General features: G+C 36.9%; 1 protein-coding gene across 1 annotated transcript in view; it reads right to left on the bottom strand.

The window, feature by feature from the left end:
- The window catches only part of LOC104135350 (tetratricopeptide repeat protein 7B), a gene marked incomplete at its 3' end in the record, with an annotated part of 73,486 nt that overhangs the window by 34,353 nt on the left and 20,250 nt on the right, over window positions 1–18,883 (bottom strand). The window contains exons 5-7 of the mRNA XM_009648984.2: window positions 10,278–10,356; window positions 7,747–7,919; window positions 3,149–3,212 (exon numbers count right to left, since the gene is read on the bottom strand). Of these exons, the coding sequence (XP_009647279.2) occupies window positions 3,149–3,212; window positions 7,747–7,919; window positions 10,278–10,356 (316 nt within the window). The remainder of the gene's footprint in view (window positions 1–3,148; window positions 3,213–7,746; window positions 7,920–10,277; window positions 10,357–18,883) is intronic.

Below are 18,883 nucleotides of genomic sequence, written 5' to 3'. Positions count from 1 at the left end.
CCATCCAGAAGGACCTCAACAGGCTGGAGGAATGAGCTGATAGGAACCTCATCAAAGGCTTCAAAGACTTGGAAGTGCAAAGTCTTGCACAACCCCAGGCACCAGTATATGCTGGGGCTCACCCCACTGGAAAGCAGTTTGGCAGAATAGGACCTGGGGGTCCAAGTGGACACCAAATTGAACAGGAGCCAGCAATGTGCCCTTGCTGCAAAGAAGGCAAGTGGTATCCTGGGCTGCATGATTGCCAGCAGGTCAAGGGAGGCAGTCCTTCCCCTCTACTCAGCACTGGTGAGGCCACACCTGGAGTACCAGGTCCAATTCTGGGCTCCCCAGTACAAGAGAGATACAGAGCTACTGGAGACAGTCCAACAAATGACCACTAGGATGAATAAGGGACTGGAGTACCTCTCCTATGAGGAAAGGTTGAGAGAGCCTGGAGAAGAGAACGCTCAGTGGGGGAACCTTATCAATGTGTACACGTACCTGAAGGGAACGTACAAAGAAGGGGGAGCCAGGCTCTTTTCAGTGGTGCCCAGTGACAGGCCCAGAGGCAATAGGCACAAACTGAAACACAGGAGGTTCCTTCTGAACACCAGAAAACACTTTTTTTACCATGAGGGTGACTGAGCACTGGCACAGGCTGCCCAGGGAGGTTGTGGAGTCTCCCTCATTGGAGATATTCAAAAGGCATCTGGCCACAGACACAGCCTGCTCCAGGTGGCCCTGCTTGAGCGGGGGGGGGTTGCAAAGTGACCTCCAGAGGTCCCTTCCAACTTCAATCATTCTGTGATTCTGTTACTACAACTCAGCTGACATGCAGCAACATGTACATGCACTGTAATGTGAAGAATTCAGTCCTTCAGATCCCACCTTTCTACTAATTCCTGTCTAGCTAAGGAAAGCCTGGTCTATACTTCACAAGTGTAACAGCTAGAATACAAGGACATCTTACAGCACGAGTGATGGCAGAGTTGCTGCTGACTTCCCTCACTATGCATGACAATACACTGTAGCAGCAGTCATGTGGCTAAGAGACATTCTGTACTCTGAAATGTACCTATAAGAGAATTAGAACACTTGAAAAGCACAGAACTATCTCAGAGCAGTTCTTTCATAAATATTACAGTTTACATCTTACTCAAAGCACCTTTTCTGAATTCAGAAACTAAGGGAACTCAAGGTGACTCAAAAGTAGCATTTGTATCTTTTCTGGATATATGTTGCACTAGATCTAATCCAAATAAGAAGTTATGATGTCTAACATCTGCACCACTTCCCTGAAACTAGCAGTATGATTCAGGGCTTGTATATTAATTTGATTACTTTTACTTACACAAAATGCTACTTATATGTCAGATCCTCATTCTGTTTTCCAATATTTACTTGAATAAATGTCTGAAGGACAGGTCTTGACACCTTATCTGTGTTTTTACTAATTCACAGACAATGCAAGGAAGGGATCACACTACTTTAATAACACAGTACTATCTCAAAACACCAATGATTGCTCAATCTTCTGTAACTGTTCTTATTTCTTTCCCAAACACTGGTTTCAAAATTGTAAATCACATACTACATAACTACTCAGCTAGAAAGTTAGCATGATGAAGTAAGAGCTCTCAACTCTCAGAAAGATAAGCTTGCAGCGATGAATATTTTTATGCTCAATCTTCCCCTTTCCCCCCTCCAAAACTAATTTGAACAAATGGCTTAGCCAAAGCAAATCAATCATGTAAAAGATTTTATACTCCCCTGAAACAAACCCTTCTGCTTCAGCTAACCTGCAATAATTACTTGTAAGGAAAAAAAAATATTGAAAGCTTGCTAAGGGTATATGCTCTACAGTGACAAGGACTTGATATAATTAGGCAGATCTAATTCACAAAGGAAAAGCTGTAAGTAACCTGAAAAGAGACTTAGTAGGGCAGTACTTTAATTTGGTTTTTGGCTTCTTACTGCTGATATGCAAGGAAGTCCACATGCAAATACAGTAATCAGGAGGCAGATCCTGCAGAACTGGGACCGCTTCCACTTCACACTGTGACCACAGTTCACATCAGAATTCTGTGTATCGCCATGAGCTGCTCTGGCATCTTACAGAGGCACAGACAGCCCCTTTCAGTGGTAAGTACATACTGCAGTGAAACCAACACATGATATATGGAAATGTTTGCTCAGTCTGGTTTTCTGGTGACAGATTCTGTCATGAACATTGCAAGGCAGATCACTAGGAACAAGTAAGTAATTTGCACTGCAATGTACATGTTTGCTACTTTAAAATATTTCAAATAGGATAATGTTCACTAAAATGTTCTGATCCTATTTAACTGTATCAAACCAGAAATTGTGTCAGAGTATGAAAGCATTTGAATCACCTATAGAACTTAAAAGACTATGTCTCATTGCTATGCAGCGAGCCAGGCTACTATATGATGCCTGAGATTCTAGAGGTTCCACCCCTCCAATTAGAAAACCAGCAAAATTCCAGTTTCAGCTTTTTATTTCTGCCATTTGAGGACATATAACTGACCCGGTATGAGAATGTCAGTGAGTGGCAGCTGACAGATGACTGGTTAAATCATGCTAGAGGAAAATACGAAAGGCTGGTAAGAGGCACAAAGTAGGCCATTGAAAGGAATCACCTACTGAGGAAATGAGGGCATTAAAAAAAAAGCCAGTAGCAAAGGCTGAATGCCAGTATCATTAAAAATCATTTACAAATTTGAGTGACACATGAGGTTTAACGCACAATGGAAAATACTTTTTGGCTATGTTTATTATGCTCATCTACTAATCTTTGATTTGTTTTTTACAACAAAAATAACTTACATTTTGAGTCTGTCTGAATGGCAACCAGCTGGTGTACATACAGATCAGAGATGTCAAATGAAAGACCCGGCTTTAGGTTCACCTGCCTATGGTTAGAAGGAGGCTAGGTTCAGCTACTCTAAAGGAGAAAAAAATCCTATTCATCTTGCTGGCTCAGAGGAACAGAAGCTTGGGTTTCAGAAGTAACTGCCTGCTCTCCTAACAGAGAATAAAACACAAGTCATAAAGTAAGGCATGACAAAAAAAGTTCCATTTTCATTTAAAAAAAAACAAGGAAAACATGAACATTCAGCACACACATTGACTCTATTTTACCTACCATAGATTCACTAATAAGCAGCAACAGTAAGGCTTCTTCTGTATTTTCTTGAGGACAAAAGATGCTGTTCAAAATAAGAATTTAATTATTTAAGCAGCAGACATTACTTTTAGAAGTAGCTTACACAAATATAGTAAATTTTATAGTGGAAATCTTCCAGAAAAGAGAACAGAGAGTAACTTGCATAGACAAAATGATTGGTTAAAATGCATTTCTTTGCAGTGTTCCAAATTTGCATTTCAGAAAAGTTGGCCAAACACAATAAGAGAACAAAATGACCACAGCTGTCAGAGTTTAACACAATCAAATATCCCAAAATGGCACATAATTAGACAACTGTAAAAATTGTACCCATAGTTTAACTAGCCTCTGGCACCTAATCTATTTGAGCTGAATCTATATCACTGATTCAAAGGTCAGCAACAACAAACTCTCTCACAAGAACAAAATAACTTGTATTTTAGGCAATATGTGGATAAATACCTCTATTAGGCTTTCATCGGATATACTTGAGAATTGTTTTCCTGATGCATTCAATAGCTGTGAATATTTTTAAATAGAGCCATGCCAATCTCCATAACCACTGTTACTTCAAAGCACTTAAAATATAGGTTTTTATTGAAGTACATTTCCTTACGACTTAATACTGAAGGTTTGCATAGGACTAGTTTGCAAACTTTACTGCTTTCTCTGAACACTGGATGCTTTCTTTTACTTTTCTGTGCTGGCAGACAGACCACAGTAATCTGCATTGGGTACATGACTGCTAGGAAGTAATTCTCTCTCTCTCAGTGACTGTGTTTTAACTCTCCAGATTTCTTTCTCTAAACTGTTTCTGAATTAGCACAAGTACTATTTCCTGTTTTCAGACCAACAGTTCCAAAATTAACTGTTTAAATGTAGAAAATAATTTCTTGTTGTTAATAAGCAATTCCTATAAGTCCCAAGGATGCTTAAACTACAATAAATTACAGACAGAAAAATAAAGTTGTCTGAGATTAAAACATCTTTTTTTTTTTTTTTTTCTTAAATGCACTAGAAATTTAAGCAGTAATTAAATGCCTGAAAGTTAATGGAAACTAAAACACATCTGAACTCCAGGAGGTTTGAAGCAATATTGTGAATGTACTGTGGTAATAACAGCTAAGGCCCCAGGGCAGTTGTTTTATTGTTGGATTTTTATTTTTTAATCAATGCAAGTTGCTCACAAGACTTCAAAGAGTATTCTGAATCTTAGAAGACATGTTTATTTTTACTTAAAGAAATTTCAAAACACAGTTATTCAAGAATAAGAACCACCCAGGACTGGAAATGAGGAGTGAAGAGGAACCAGAGAGCTCCCCATTTACCTACCCAGTCTTCAATGCAGAATTTAGTAAGCTGGAAGTAGATTTAACCTGACTGACTGGCAATCATTCCCAGAAAGCAGAATAAAATTGGAAATAGTTGCTGGAGAAATTACTTTCTCAGAGAAAAAAGGGAAGTTGCGCCAAACAGAACTAATATAAAGTCACTTCTCAAAATTAAAGCAAACGTTATTTTCTCCTACAAGTTTGAATATATTTTGGTAAATGAGTTTATGTTTGTCTCAAAATGTGAAGATCCTCTTCATGCAGAAATTACTGGGAAATTTGACTTGTGTATGCAAAAAGCTCAATTTAGTTAACTGAACTCAGACATTTTCTGTGTCTCCTGACAGATGCAGGCATAGGAGTAAAGTAATTCCAAGGTAACAGAGCAGAGCAAAAGCGGCAGCTGGAAGCATGAAATGGCTACCAACCAAAGGCAAACCAAAAGGTTTAATACTTCAACTGAGGATAAAGAGAACTGAAGAGCCAGTAACATGGAGATCTACAAAATGGTACATGGTATTAGCCAAATTACATTCACCATCCTCAAAAGAGCACAGTACACTTACTTAATATATCAGGCAGCACATTTAGGGAAAAAAGAAATACATCTTGGACTCAGAGTTGGTGGTCAGATTACTACCTAGGAAGAAGTTTCCTACATGTCTGTCTTGCTATTCATTGTCTTAGGCACTTGCTTTCAATCACTGCTGGAGACAGATACTTGGCTAGACATGTTTTATCTGATCCGGTGTTAATCACTCTGATGTGACAAAAGAAAAGGACTTAATTACATGCTCTGTTGAAATGGTGGAACTCCTTGATTGCATGTCCCAAGAACAAGAAAATTACGCTTGAACAAAGCCCCACTTTTGCCAGGAGGCATGTTTCTACAAAAGGATGAGTTGAGAATGAAGAACCTAAGTTTGAAAGACTAAGCCTGAGAAACCTGCTGTAAGTATTCCGGATCAAGGAAGGAGAATTGCTAGAAATCTTTGAAGATAAAGGCCATTCTACTTGCTAGTAATAATGACACCATAATTATGTGGGTTTGCTGATGTATAATGTATTCATTAATGGAAATCTGCAATAAATGCAGATAAGCAACTCAAATGCCTGCAGCATGACAGTATTTTAGGTTACAACATAAAGACACTGTGAACACTAAAACAAAATATCTCTTCAGAATTTAAAGTAGGAATACTTCTATAAGCAATCTACCACAGAACAAGGTCACATTATGGAAAAAAGCTTTCTTATTAACTAATGAGGCATATATTACTGTAAGAAAGGAACAGACTGTTCTTTAGGATTTGCTGTGTGAAACCAAGTAGTTTGAATGAGAAAAAGTGTGACACTGCATAAGAGATTTCCTCATGTTTGGGCAATAAATCCATACTTTCTAAACACTGTGAACAAGGTGTATCCACAAACCAGGTATTTCCTTTTTACCAAAAAGGTTGCCTGCATGTGCAGTTTGTTAATTATGTACTTGCAGAGAAACGTGGTATTTGTTTTGGCAAATTGAGTGTTCAACTCCATGCCTGCATCTTTTCCTAAAGCTCAAAAGACTGCTTTTTAATGACTTCACATCCTAGACATAGTCAGGCAAGACTGAAATAAAAAGACTTACAATGCCTGGGTTTTAATCCTACAGCTGGACAACAATACTAAATAATAGTACTAAGAATAAATTCTTCAGAGAAAAAGGGTCAATATTTTCATATGGAACAGACAACAGCCTTCTCGAAAGAGATTCCCAGATCACAGCGATTTCACAGAATCACAGAATAGTTGAGATTGGAAGGGATGACTGGGGATCATCTAGTACAGCCCCTCCACTCAAAGCAGGGTCAACTGGCAAGGTTGCTCAGGATCATGTCCAGTTGGAGTTTGAGTATCTCCAGTGATGTTCTCCAGATTCCACAACCTCTTCTGTAAACTTTTTTTCTTAAGTTCACATGGAATTTCAATCTTCTCTATCTGCCTTACTTCACACAGTCCTACTATGGCAAATCACAATCTTTGACAATTATCTCCACTGCTACAATCTATTTCCCAGTTCTCTGGCTCAGTTCTTTCCAGCATGTATCAAAACAAGCAAGGAACAGTTTTTGACTATATTAAAAATATATATATACACATATTACAAGGTCCCACAAGGACTTGCATGTAGAATACAAGTAGAGCAGTGCAAAGGTTGCAATTATGTAAAACAAGCATGCAACAAAGTTTCATCAGATCAAATTTGGTATCAATGAAATAAAAAATAAATTAAAACAGTGCCAAATGGTTAAGATTTCACTAGAGTGCTTTGACACAAGCACATCGCTTTCAGGCAGTAAGCTATACCCAAGGACTGTAATAAAGTGCAAAATTTTATCAATATATATTTTGGGCACTGTCAGAGTATGTCTAAGGAAAACAACTTTACCTTAGAAACCATTTTTCATTTGTTCAGATACAAACCAGCACCAAGCTATTAACTTTTAAGAAAAAGTTCAAATTCAAGGAAATGGCTATCCACTTTTAATACTAGTACTAATGGTGATAGGTTTTGAAAAAACCCACACACATTTTCAAGAAGGAAAAGATACACACCAAAGCTACTCTAGAACTAACCGTGGGATATGCTACACAAAAATGACCTGTAGCATACCACTTATCTGAATTGGTGAAAGAATAAAACTCAACAAAAAGGTGGCACCATAAAGAAATGCCAAAACTAACCTAAAAAGATTAAAAGGTAGCTGCCTTGGGAAATAAACTACCTTTGAAACTGCTAGAGAAACTACTAGATATGCTTTGGGTTTTTATAGTTTTTCAGGGATTAATTCGAATCTCCATATTGCTAACTCTTTCCTTTCTATGCTAAAGCAGAATAGAGGTCTAGAAACAGCACAAAACTTTTAAAATGTGCAGTCTCAGATTTGCCACCCAGTTCATGTTTTCTTTTGTATCCCAGGTATGAGATACTGACTTTACCATATACCCCAGTATAGAACCAAAAAAAAAATTTTTAGAATTCAGAACAAAAGCTCTCATGTATATAGTGCAAATTTCTGCTTGGGGAAGCACGCTGCTTCCCTAGTTCTCTTCAGGGAATATGTATACACACACAGCTTGGGAAACATTCCTATTTGCATTGCCCTACTCCTTCTACATTTTCAACAATATAAACTAAATTACTCAGCACACTGGGTAATGGTTGCAATTATAGAAACAGGAGAGGTATAAACTCAGCCATACTTTTCTCCAGTGTATACCCGCGGTCTTCTACTGAGTGCGTAATTCTTAGTATTTGAACCTTTTCGAAGAGGATCATCTAGGGGTGATTGGTGAGGAGGATCTTCCAGTGGGTTCCAATAACTCTGTTCACACATGCCTCGTAACAATATTTCAGCCAGTTGCCTTGCTATTGTCTGTAAAAGTGAAAGACAGAATAGACTATTTCAGTTGGAAGGGACCTACAATGATCATCTAGTCCAGCTGCCTGACTAGTTCAGGGGCTGACCAAGTTAAAGCATGTTGGTAAGGGCATTGTCCAAATGCCTCTTAAACACTGACAGGCTTGGGGCATTTACTGCCTCTCTAGGAAGCCAGTTCCAGTGCTTGACCAGCCTCTAGGTAAAGATAAATAGTTTCCTTAGAAATGCTTAATACAAACTCTTAAAAACCACTTGGATTATTTCTAATGAAGACAAGTCATGTAGAATATATATTGTTATTTTAAAACATCCAAAAAAGAGGCATACTGCTGTTTGAGAGGTAGAAGTACATAGTTTAATTCTCTAAACACTAAGAAAAAGAAGTGGCAATAACAAACAATTTTTCAATTTTATCAGTTAAACACAGATACTTCTGAAGTATCAACACCAGCAATGGTTGCTCCTAAGAGTGGAGCACATTCAGGTATATTTTCAGATATTTTGTGCTCAATAACCTCTACTGCCTCTGCAGGCCTGGAGCAGATGGGAGAGACCACAGTGGAGCAGATATTTCCGTGCAGTGCATAGAAAGGATCACAGTGGAGCATTTGTCCATGCTGCAGCCTGTTGAGAAGACCTTGGTGGAGCAGGTTGATATTCCCTGAAGAAACTGCAGCCCATGGGAGGGACCCCATGCTGCAGCAGGGGAAAAGTGTGAGGAACAAGGAGCAGCAGAGAGGAACTGTTACGGACTGACCACAACCCTCCAACACCCCATGCACCACCTGGGGAGTGGGAGGGTAGGGAGAGGAGGTAGAAGAGTCAGGAATGAAGGATTGAAGTTGAACCTGGAGAAAGGTGATTTAGTTTTTATCTTTGCTTCTCACCATCCCACTCTCTTTTAACTGACAATAAATTAATTTCCCCAAAGCCGAGTCTGGTTTGCCTGCAACGGTAACTGGTAAGCAAATCCCCTGTCTTTACCTCGACCCACAAGCTTTTCTATCTTATTTTCTCCCTGTCATGTTGAGGAAGAGGAGTGAGAGCACAGCTGGGTGGGCCTCTGGCAGCCAGTCAAAGGTCAACCCACCACAGACAGTTACAGTCCAAACCTCACTGGCTGGGGCTTCTGACAACTTGTACTTGAAGGCACTGGTGCTTGCTACTGTTGGTAAGGCTCAGCAAGAGTGAATCAAAGTTGTAGATCAACATGAAAAAGTTTATACTGACCAACTATTCTTGGTAGCATATATTTAAGCGTAGAGATACTTACACAAGTATAATTTAAGTTATTAATATTAATTTAAAGCTTTGAAGTCATCCTACAATCCATAACTATCACAGGTTAATCTTTATGTATAATAAACATTAATCTTTAATGTTTAATACACACGCATACAAGCTGCATGACTATATATCACAATGATGAAAACTCAGAGATTAGTACCAGGGCAGTAGAAGGAAGGCTAGATCTACATTTACATCGGAATTGGCAGTGTTTCCCAGCAACAGATGTGTAATGTTTAAGCCATGGGCTGCACCATATGATCTATATCTTCCACCTTAATTCCTATACCATAAGAAGCCCTTCATCTTTTATTCTGTTAAAGTCTGCAATATTATCTCTCTCCATAGAAAGTCTATTACTTAATAATTTTAATATCTTTACGAGGAATCAGTTATTAAATTAATTAAGAAACAAATTAAGTTACCTTCCTTATTATCACTTTGGAATTTTTAAAGGCCTAGTATTTGGAAACTAATCTAGAACATTTTGAAAATCTTTACCTTAGAGCAAAAGATATAAGCCTTGGCTCTTTATTATAAAAAAGACACAAAAAAATTCCACCACTCATTTGGTAAAGGTTTCTTTTCTGACAATATAAATAACAAATCTTCATGATTTTGCTTTTATTGTTTTCCTTAAGAGGCTTTATCACAAAAATAAAGAAAACATAACTTCCAACTTAATAGAAATAAAAACTGCACTCTGTCCTCACTCCCATTACATTACAAAAAGATGAAACAACACCCATGTGAAACTATGGTAAGTCATAAATAGAGCAATTATGATTAAGGTTGAAAGTATGGTCAGAGACCAATCAGGTTTTAAGCATAACCACAAATAGGAAAGAGAAATAGGGGAGAGACTGGGTATCAAACATTCCTTTTTATTTTAATCATTCACTTAAGCCAGGAAATATAACCCTATAAAGTGGTGGATAACAGATCCTGATCAATATGCTGTGTATCTGATTATTTGTCTCTAACTCATCCACTATCTATATTTATGCTTTACCTGCCTACTAAAATTCAGATGTTGTAATAGGAATGTGGTTTAATATAACTTACCATTCGCAGATTTTGTGTAGTTCTTGTTTCGACAGCTCTTAGTAACTCTCTAAATCTACCAACTCCTCTCGTCAAGTTCCTGTATATAAACATAGAATTTGACAGTATTCCAACTTGGATGTAGTAACACCTTAATATATTACTTGATAAAGCTGTTAAAATCCATGCTATCATTTTTTTTATCTACATATCATCATCGCCTTTCTGTGAGATAGATTAGCTTTTTTTTTTTCATTCATCTGGGAACCCCACCACTGATTACTATAACAACATCCTCTGCCAGTTAATTGAGAAAAAAAAAAAAAAAAAAATCAAAAAAAACCCCAAAACCAAACCAAACCAAACATTTTCATGATCAGTAGATAGCTCAAGAAAAAGCAAGGAAAAGTGTAAGCAGTGACCACCCCAAAAAAGGGAAAAAACAAAACTGAAGTTGTTCTTGCTACTACGATGGTTTTAATTTAAAATTACATTAGGCTTCAAAGAATAAACTTTTAGGAAAAAAATAATCACATTTTAACTGTCTCTTGTTACCTTGAAACAGGGAAATAAAAAAAGGATTAAGTCTTGTAATCCTCAGTGAAAGTAATGTAAAATTTTAAACTCCTCTTCAGAGAGGAAAGAGCACAAACACAGCAAGGCCCACTGCATGGCCAGGACTGAGGGAATCAGTGTTCTGTTCTCCACTAAAGCTGGCTTTTGGTGTGGCTTCTGCAACTCAAGTGTCTTCATCTACCTTCTTTGACTTCTGCTGCCTAAACAGCTTTTGCAAAGAGAGTCAAGACCCTCAGAGAGGAGGCATCATTCATACTAACAATTTTAGCACATCTGAACTTCATTCTCTAACAATAGACTATTTTGAATGATCTTACAGCTTTATCTTTTTCTTATCACTGTATCAGTTATCTCAGCTATCTGTTTTTTTATTGCACTTAAAAGCAGTTGAGAATATTTTATTTTTTATTAATACAGTTTGTTTCTGAACTGGTGAAAGACTGAGTTGGCCTTTTGGTGAGCTGAACAACTGAATTCTGCAACCTCAACACATAACATAGGATAGTGGTTTCGCTATTTGAAGTTTAGTTGCAAAACAAAATTATTTAATCAAAAGCGTGTTTCGTGTTAAATCATTGCTGTTATGTCATATAGTTGTATTATCTTAAGATGTGATTTTATGTGCAAGTTGCATAACATTTACCTAACAGACTCAAAGGAGAAAAGGAGTATTACATATTGTGTAAGCTTTGCATAAGTAAAAGCACTATTGCACTGCACTATAAAGCTGATGTTAAAATTGCCTTCCTTACTCTGTCTTTATTTACAAATATATTTAAAATACTGATCTTCTGAATTGCAACTTCATACTAATTCAAAAAAGCCATCATTTTTACACAGATACTTTCTTTAAATTTAGTTGCAGAATACCTGAAAGCAAAGTGTTTGATACAAGAGAACTTGCTATAGAACTGTAGAACTCTTAGCACTTTACCTACAGACCTAGTAATTTATTTTACTTTTAAGATTACGTGACAGAGGTCATCTCTGTTCTGTTTTATATAAGAAAGTATTACCAGTGTATTTCCAGCACAGAAAGATATCTTTCAGTAGCACAAGTTCACCTTCTAAAATACTTTTATATAAAGCTCATTTAAAAAGAACTAGCATTTCCAAATAGTAAAACCTGTATGAACAGGTTGAAAGTTATGTCAAAGTATGCCACCAGTTGGTTAAAAAGAAATAATCACCAATCACACAAGAAATAAGGATTGTTTGTAAAAAGTCCGTGTGTTACAGCAGAGCTTGACCAGAGTCACCAGTTAGTATATATTAAAAAAATCTTGTGTATACATCTAACACGGAAACAACTGCATGAAAGATATTTATTTCTGTATTTCACACAGGCAGGCCTCTTAATAGCTAATGAATATTTACCAACTTCATATACCAATGAAGTATGTATGGAAAGTCAGTAGGCCAAATTTTAAGAAAACCTCTGAACTCGATGGAAGCTGGATACCCTCAGCACCGTTGGAAAGCCAAAATACATACCATTCAGTACTACCACATGACAAATATTTTACAGAGCCAAAACCAGACCACTGGAATCCCAGCTTTAAGTCCTCTGCTCTAAGAGCATATTTCCCATGAATGGAGCTTTCTCTCAAGGACTGTACTGCAAAGTCACAGATGTGTCCTCATAACAAGATTTAAAAAAACAGACTTGCCAAAAACCTGAAATGTTCCCTGAAAAATTGTCAAAAAAGAGCAAGAACTTGTCAGCTTGAAACACTAATTTTCTAGTACAGACAAAACATATACTATGTAGTAGAACTTCAAATCACAATAATTTAAATCTTTATGAAATTTTAGGAATTAGCATTTCTTTTCCATATGAAGTTTATGTCTTTTGATATGTTACAAGAACAGAAAAAAAAAACTCTCTGAACAAGTATGCAACTTTTAAAGGTGCTCAAGAACTTCATGACAAGTTGTTACTATTTTATGAGCATCTGCAAGGGACTGAAACCTGTGACTGAAGTTCTACTGCATCATGGAGCAGTAAGGTTGTACAAGAAAAAAAAAAAAACTTAAAATACAGAATTAGTTTTTGCTTCATAAAGCATTTAACACTGATTCACTGCACAAGTGAACACAAACACGATACAGATTTGTCGAGCATCTTCTATATGAAGTATACTAAAAAAAAAAAATAAAAATAATAAATTACACTTCAAATGACAATCTAAATCACCCAAAATTGAGTTAAATGCTTTGAGAAACAAGTAATGAAGCAAAATATACCATGAACAATATGGTAGATCTCCACACTGCACTGCTTTTAGCAAAGTACATTTCCTGTATTTGTTAACAGTTTGTAACACTGGGGAGAAGAGGTGGTGGCTATTCTGGCACATACTTTTTCTGCCTAGCCTAGGAAGCACACAACTTTTACCTGCTTTCCACTACCATGTGCCTTCCTTCATGTTAGTGGTTCCACCCATACTGACTGAATGCCAGAGCAAAGGGGCAGGTTAGCTTAGAAAACAACGTCCCACAGTGTCTGTAAATGACTTTGAGATCCCTTCCGTTCTTGAGACAAGGAATTTTAAGGTACATTAACGTGCACTCAGAGATGACACATTTACAGTAATTTCAGACAAGACAAAGCCCACAGATAGACACTGCTAGTTATGTATGTGTGTGTTTATATGACTGCCACCCATCAGAACACGCTCGAGTCAAGACCTTTGAATTGCATCTTCCTAGTTTTTAAAGACCAATTAAAATGTGTACTGCTTTAAATCTTAAAAAAAAAAAAAAAAAAAAGCCCAAATCCACTTTGACTCTCTAAGAAGCACTATGCCAGTTAAAGACTGAGAACCAGGATTTAAAGGTGCATTCTACTACTATAGATAGCCTGTACAGATTGGTGGCCTTAGGGCTAATTTGCATCCTTCTGTCTACATATCTGCACCCTAAATTCTAACAATTTATGTTAGAACCTAACTAATTTGATGTAAGATCAACTTTATTGCTCCTTTGAGAACTTCAGGCAGCATTTCTATTTAGAACAATGAAAACATTTTAACTGTATCTACGCAAAGGTGCTCATTCCTGAACAGAAAGAGAGATCAGTAACTGTAGATATAATACAAGGAAAGTGCAGGAAGAAAATTAAGGAGCAGTAAGGACAAACTTTCAATGCAGGATCAGGAGACCTGAATATAAGTATGTAGGCCAGCAGTAGCAAATTTTTGGCACAAACATATTTGTCACCATCACCACCAAGAAGTCTCTTGGTTTTAAAAAGCATGTTTGGCATCAGACACCACAGTGCTTTGACATTAGTGGTCCACATAAACCTCACGCCCCAGACAAATGCTTCTTATCGTTGTGTTTTAAACACACACAAAAATAGAAAAGAATGAAAGAAACTGCTCAATGCGAAGCAGTCTATATTTGAAAGATGTTAGGATAAAAAACCCAAACACTATTCCTTATACCAAAGGGAATGAGTTCTAATCACAATATACTCAAAGCAGGCTACAAAAGAAATGTTTTAAATTTAACCTCAGAAAGGTTGATAAGATTAATTTACTTTATATTTAGAGCATATTTTGATAATATCTTCTCCATTAGTGCGAGAACAGCTTTGTTTGTCAGGCAGTTCTCTTATGCTTATCAATTAAAACCCTCAAATATTTAGCCTAACATTGCCTTTTATAGATTAAACATGGAATTAGATTAAGTTTTTGCTTAGTGATCTTAGACCAAACCTCACGTGCTTTGCAAGCTGGTGGCTAAATTGACAGTACTTCTCCCATTTAAGAGAGAAAAGTATATCCAGAGCGATGCCAGTGAACAGACTAAGTTACATACACTAGCCTAACTATCTCCTCATTGCTGTGGCTTACTATATCTCATTTTAAAAATATTCATGTTTTAGAAGGAAAACAACAAGAACAATGAGATCTAGATTGCTTGATCAAAGTGATGAAACCGAAATTGCTTTTGGAATTGAGCCCACTTCCTAAATGAAAGTTCTCTCTCCTCTCTACATTAATATACAGAAAAAGAAATGCAATGTTTGTAAACTCAGTGGTACATTCTAAATTTTAAAGTTTGGGTTTTTCTCCCAAGAACTCAAATTGCAAAGAAAAGAAAGGTATTTGTTTTAAAGAGAAGGAGTAAGGGCAGGCAAAACTCTGGATACGCATGCCAATCAGAACAGCAACATTTCAGTAACTTTGGTATGGCTGATATATTTACAAAAAAATCTAACAATTATTTGAATCCATATACTCTAGCTAATAACTTTTGGCTAATTAAGAGTAATTTACGCTGTATTAAGACCAGAAATTACCTTACATTGAAAAAAAAAAAAAAAAATTAAAGAGGACTGAAATTCTATGGCTTTCTGCAGTACCTTTATTAAACGTCTGACCAAACAGACAATGCTAAGTCTTCTGCACAACTCATGATGCTTCAGATGGTTGTGACTAATGCCTGTGTCTGTTTTCCCTCAGGTTTAAGGGTGGGGGGCTAGGGGGGCATAATTTTATTCACAATTAGAAGAATGATGGATCTAATGCAGTCCAAGTCACCTCAAGCAAACATCCTGGTAAAGTTTAGATATCTATCTCCAAAAGGCAACACAGCTGCAACTTCAGACAGTTCTGTTTTCCCGCTCTTCTTTTCATATTCTCACAATACTGTATAATTTCCACAAAACATTGATTATCACTGGGTATTACTTCCTGAATTACGTGTAGAAAATCCTTTACTTTCTGCCAGAATCTAAACTCCTCTTTTTTTCAAGCACATTAAAAAAAGAAAAGCATCATAATACACTTCTTGGTTTACCCATTGTTAACTCATGCAGAAAGAAAAATTCCAGGTACGTCAAATTCACTACAGGTGATCACGTTTGCTTGATGCTTGAAGGTTCTTGATTAACGTTTGGGCTTATAAATGAAACATCTTCAGTGTGCCGTTTCAGCTATACAGGCCTAGATATTTGAAACAACCCAAGGAAGCAGCAATTCTTACATTCATGCATGCAAAACGAGAACACTTACTGCCTAGACTGCACTTCCACTAGTAGCTAAGTCTACCTAATGGTTCACTACCGAAAGAGGAAGGTCCCATTCTCCCAATTCTCCCCTCTTGGTGTTTGTTCCATTTTCCCACCATTCTTCTTCTTCACATCTTCCTACTCTTACTTGCACGGTCTTATCTCTTTTCTCACAGCCATGATGCCTGCCATTACCACACCTTCCAGTCAATCAATTCATCTCACTAAAATGACATAAAGCTGTAATTTCTTTGCTGTTTGTTTTCTGCTGTTTCGGAGAATGAAATGATTCCACAGAAGAGTCCCATGCCAAACAAGCATCTGAACCAGCAAAAAGCAAACAAGAAAAATGCATGCTAGGAGTGTTGGTATGGGGAAGATGAGAGCAGGTAACTCCACTTTACAGAGTCCGAACACTACATGTTTTGTTTACTACTTCTCTTGACACCACCACCTGAGCTCCTCCTCAGAATGTTCTTTTATATAAATGTACATATACAATACAACACACTATATACATGTATATATGTGCATGAGTATACACTAAGTACCAGATTCAACCATTAAGGCAGAAAGACCAGATTCACCAAACAACTTCTCCAGTTACTGGAGACAGAGTGCAAGAGAAGTCCTGCCTTTTACCTCCTATTATTTTGCAAGTTTCTCCTTTCAAGCAGAGCTCCAGTCAGAGGAAGAAATAGGGGTAGATTAAGAAGGTGCCATAGAAAATCGTAAACAAAAAAAGTCCATTCACAAGAAGAAAATGCTAAGCATGCCAGAAAGTTTTACTACGGAAATAAGTTAATGGAGGGAATAAAGTGAATAGAATTTACTCTGGTAAATATTTGGTATTGTATTACACATCAGTCAATTTGTATGGTCATAAACTTTATATTTTATCTATATTTAAAAGAAAATATAAAAATGCCTACAGAACTAGAAGGAAGAACGTGCAGCACCAACAGTGGTTTCGTTTAGAATACCAAACTGAAGACCTAGGAGGCCTCTCAGTTTAATATCAGGCATAATAAAAGCATGGAAAACTTCAGCTGAGAGACCAACAAGGGCATGGTTTTACAACATGTCTTAAAGATTCGAAGGTTGGAAATCAGTAGCAGAAACCATAAAGAAGCATACTCTGATAAACTGCAAAATTTTAAGCAACAAGAAAACAGCTGGGAAATGATAATGAATGAAATTATAATGAAAATTAACTTGGGGGGGGAGAAGGGAAAAAAAAAAAAAAGCCACAACAAAACAAGAGATTATCAAACTTCTGTTGATTTTCCAACTCTCTTGGTAATCCCTGGAAATGTTTAATTTTGAAGCTACTGCTTCTGGTTAGCTAGAGATGTAAAAATCAGAAGAACACACAGAGTTTCCACTACCTGAAGTCACTTATATACCATTTATTCATCAGTACAGTTAATGAGAGTCTTGTCTTTTTATTACCAACTCTTGTATTTGCTATCAGCCTGTTATACTAAAACGAAGTAGAACAGAGGACAAGATTGCCTTTCCTCTTTTGCACACAATGGCAATGCTGAAAATGCTTAATAATCTGTCTTATTTTTATTCTCTTAAAATTAATCATGAACCAGTGTTCAATGTAATGGAATACATTAACTTGGGGAAAGGCAGTGAAAGAGCCCAAACTTCCCAAATTCACACAAAATGTGAATTGTATCTATAAACGGGGACAACACTTTCTGGAAATAAAAGCCTGTGCAAATACTTCAAAACATACAAGCAGAATATTTATTAGTAATCACCTTTCTGTATACTCCTCTATTCATTCATCGTGGGTAAGAATTCATGCAGCATTCCTAAGCAGGAGGCTTAGAGCATTACTTCTTTCAGGAAGGAGAACATAAGACCACCTCTATAAAACAACCTGCCAATAAGCTTTATAAAAATATCACAGTGAAGTAAATGAGATTACTTCACTGCTGAGTTGCTTACCAGACACGCATCTGTTTGAATGTAATCTCTGAGGAGCTACCTGTTTCCAAAGTAACTCAGTTTTAAGATACCCATCATGCAGTAACATGGGGATTTGATAAACAAAAAGGCACTGAAATTTTGTGAAAATTATTTATAAATATGCACCACGCTTATGCACAGGAGAGAAGTAAAATGCACAAGGGCACTACCATACACCCAGAGAAGGAAGTGTTAACTTTCAGCTTCTCATGCTTAAAATACAGCATATCAAATGGGAGTTCAGAAAAAGGCCATTTGGGACAGTGGGCCAACATCAGAGGGAGAATTTGGGAGGCAGAAAACATCAAACCTAAGAGCTGTACCAAACCCAAACAAAACTATTTCAGTAGAAACACCAAAATGCCTGCATGTCAACAGCAACAACAAATTACAAGCGTTCCTCAGTAAACCAGCTGTATAACACATTATCCTGGCATTTACATATTTTTAAAGGAAAGGGTGTGGAAAACAGGCAGCGAGAGGGGGAATTTTCCAGTATTCACCTGAATACATAAGCATAAAGCTTGTCTGCCTTTCAAGCCTCAGCTGGTGGCTAGCATTTCTGTAACGTATTATGTCTCCAAGGTATTCACACCAGTGAATACTCACCATGGTCAGTCTATACTGCTTGTTATCTTAAAAAATTAGTAACAACTTTGTAAATTGTTTGGCCAATTACAAGGAAATAATTTGAGTAATGGACACTTTGAAAGAATTTATGAGTTTTCAAATGTTTTTAATCTCAATAACAAATGCCACAGACACACACGGCCTCAAACACCTGCACAGTATTCAGCTTTTCTTAGCACTGTACCAGTCTTCTGTTCACTGATTTTTTTAATATAAACACCCTGGTACAATTTGATTGCTACAGCACCGCCTACAGCTTAAGAGGATAGTGCTGAAGAGTCAAATGACGTAATTCAGTAACTCTTTGCACAAATAGCTTATCAAGAGTTATTACTATTTAAAATAAAGATGGTTTATCCTTTGGTTTTAGTCTTTTTTTTTTTTTTTTTTAAGCTTTGTACATAATTAGTCTCCTAGT

The sequence above is a fragment of the Egretta garzetta genome, unplaced genomic scaffold (genome assembly GCF_000687185.1).
Source record: "Egretta garzetta isolate BGI_Z169 unplaced genomic scaffold, ASM68718v1 scaffold361, whole genome shotgun sequence".
NCBI classification, from domain to species: Eukaryota; Metazoa; Chordata; class Aves; order Pelecaniformes; family Ardeidae; genus Egretta; species Egretta garzetta.
This window is presented reverse-complemented; position numbering and strand designations above follow the sequence as displayed.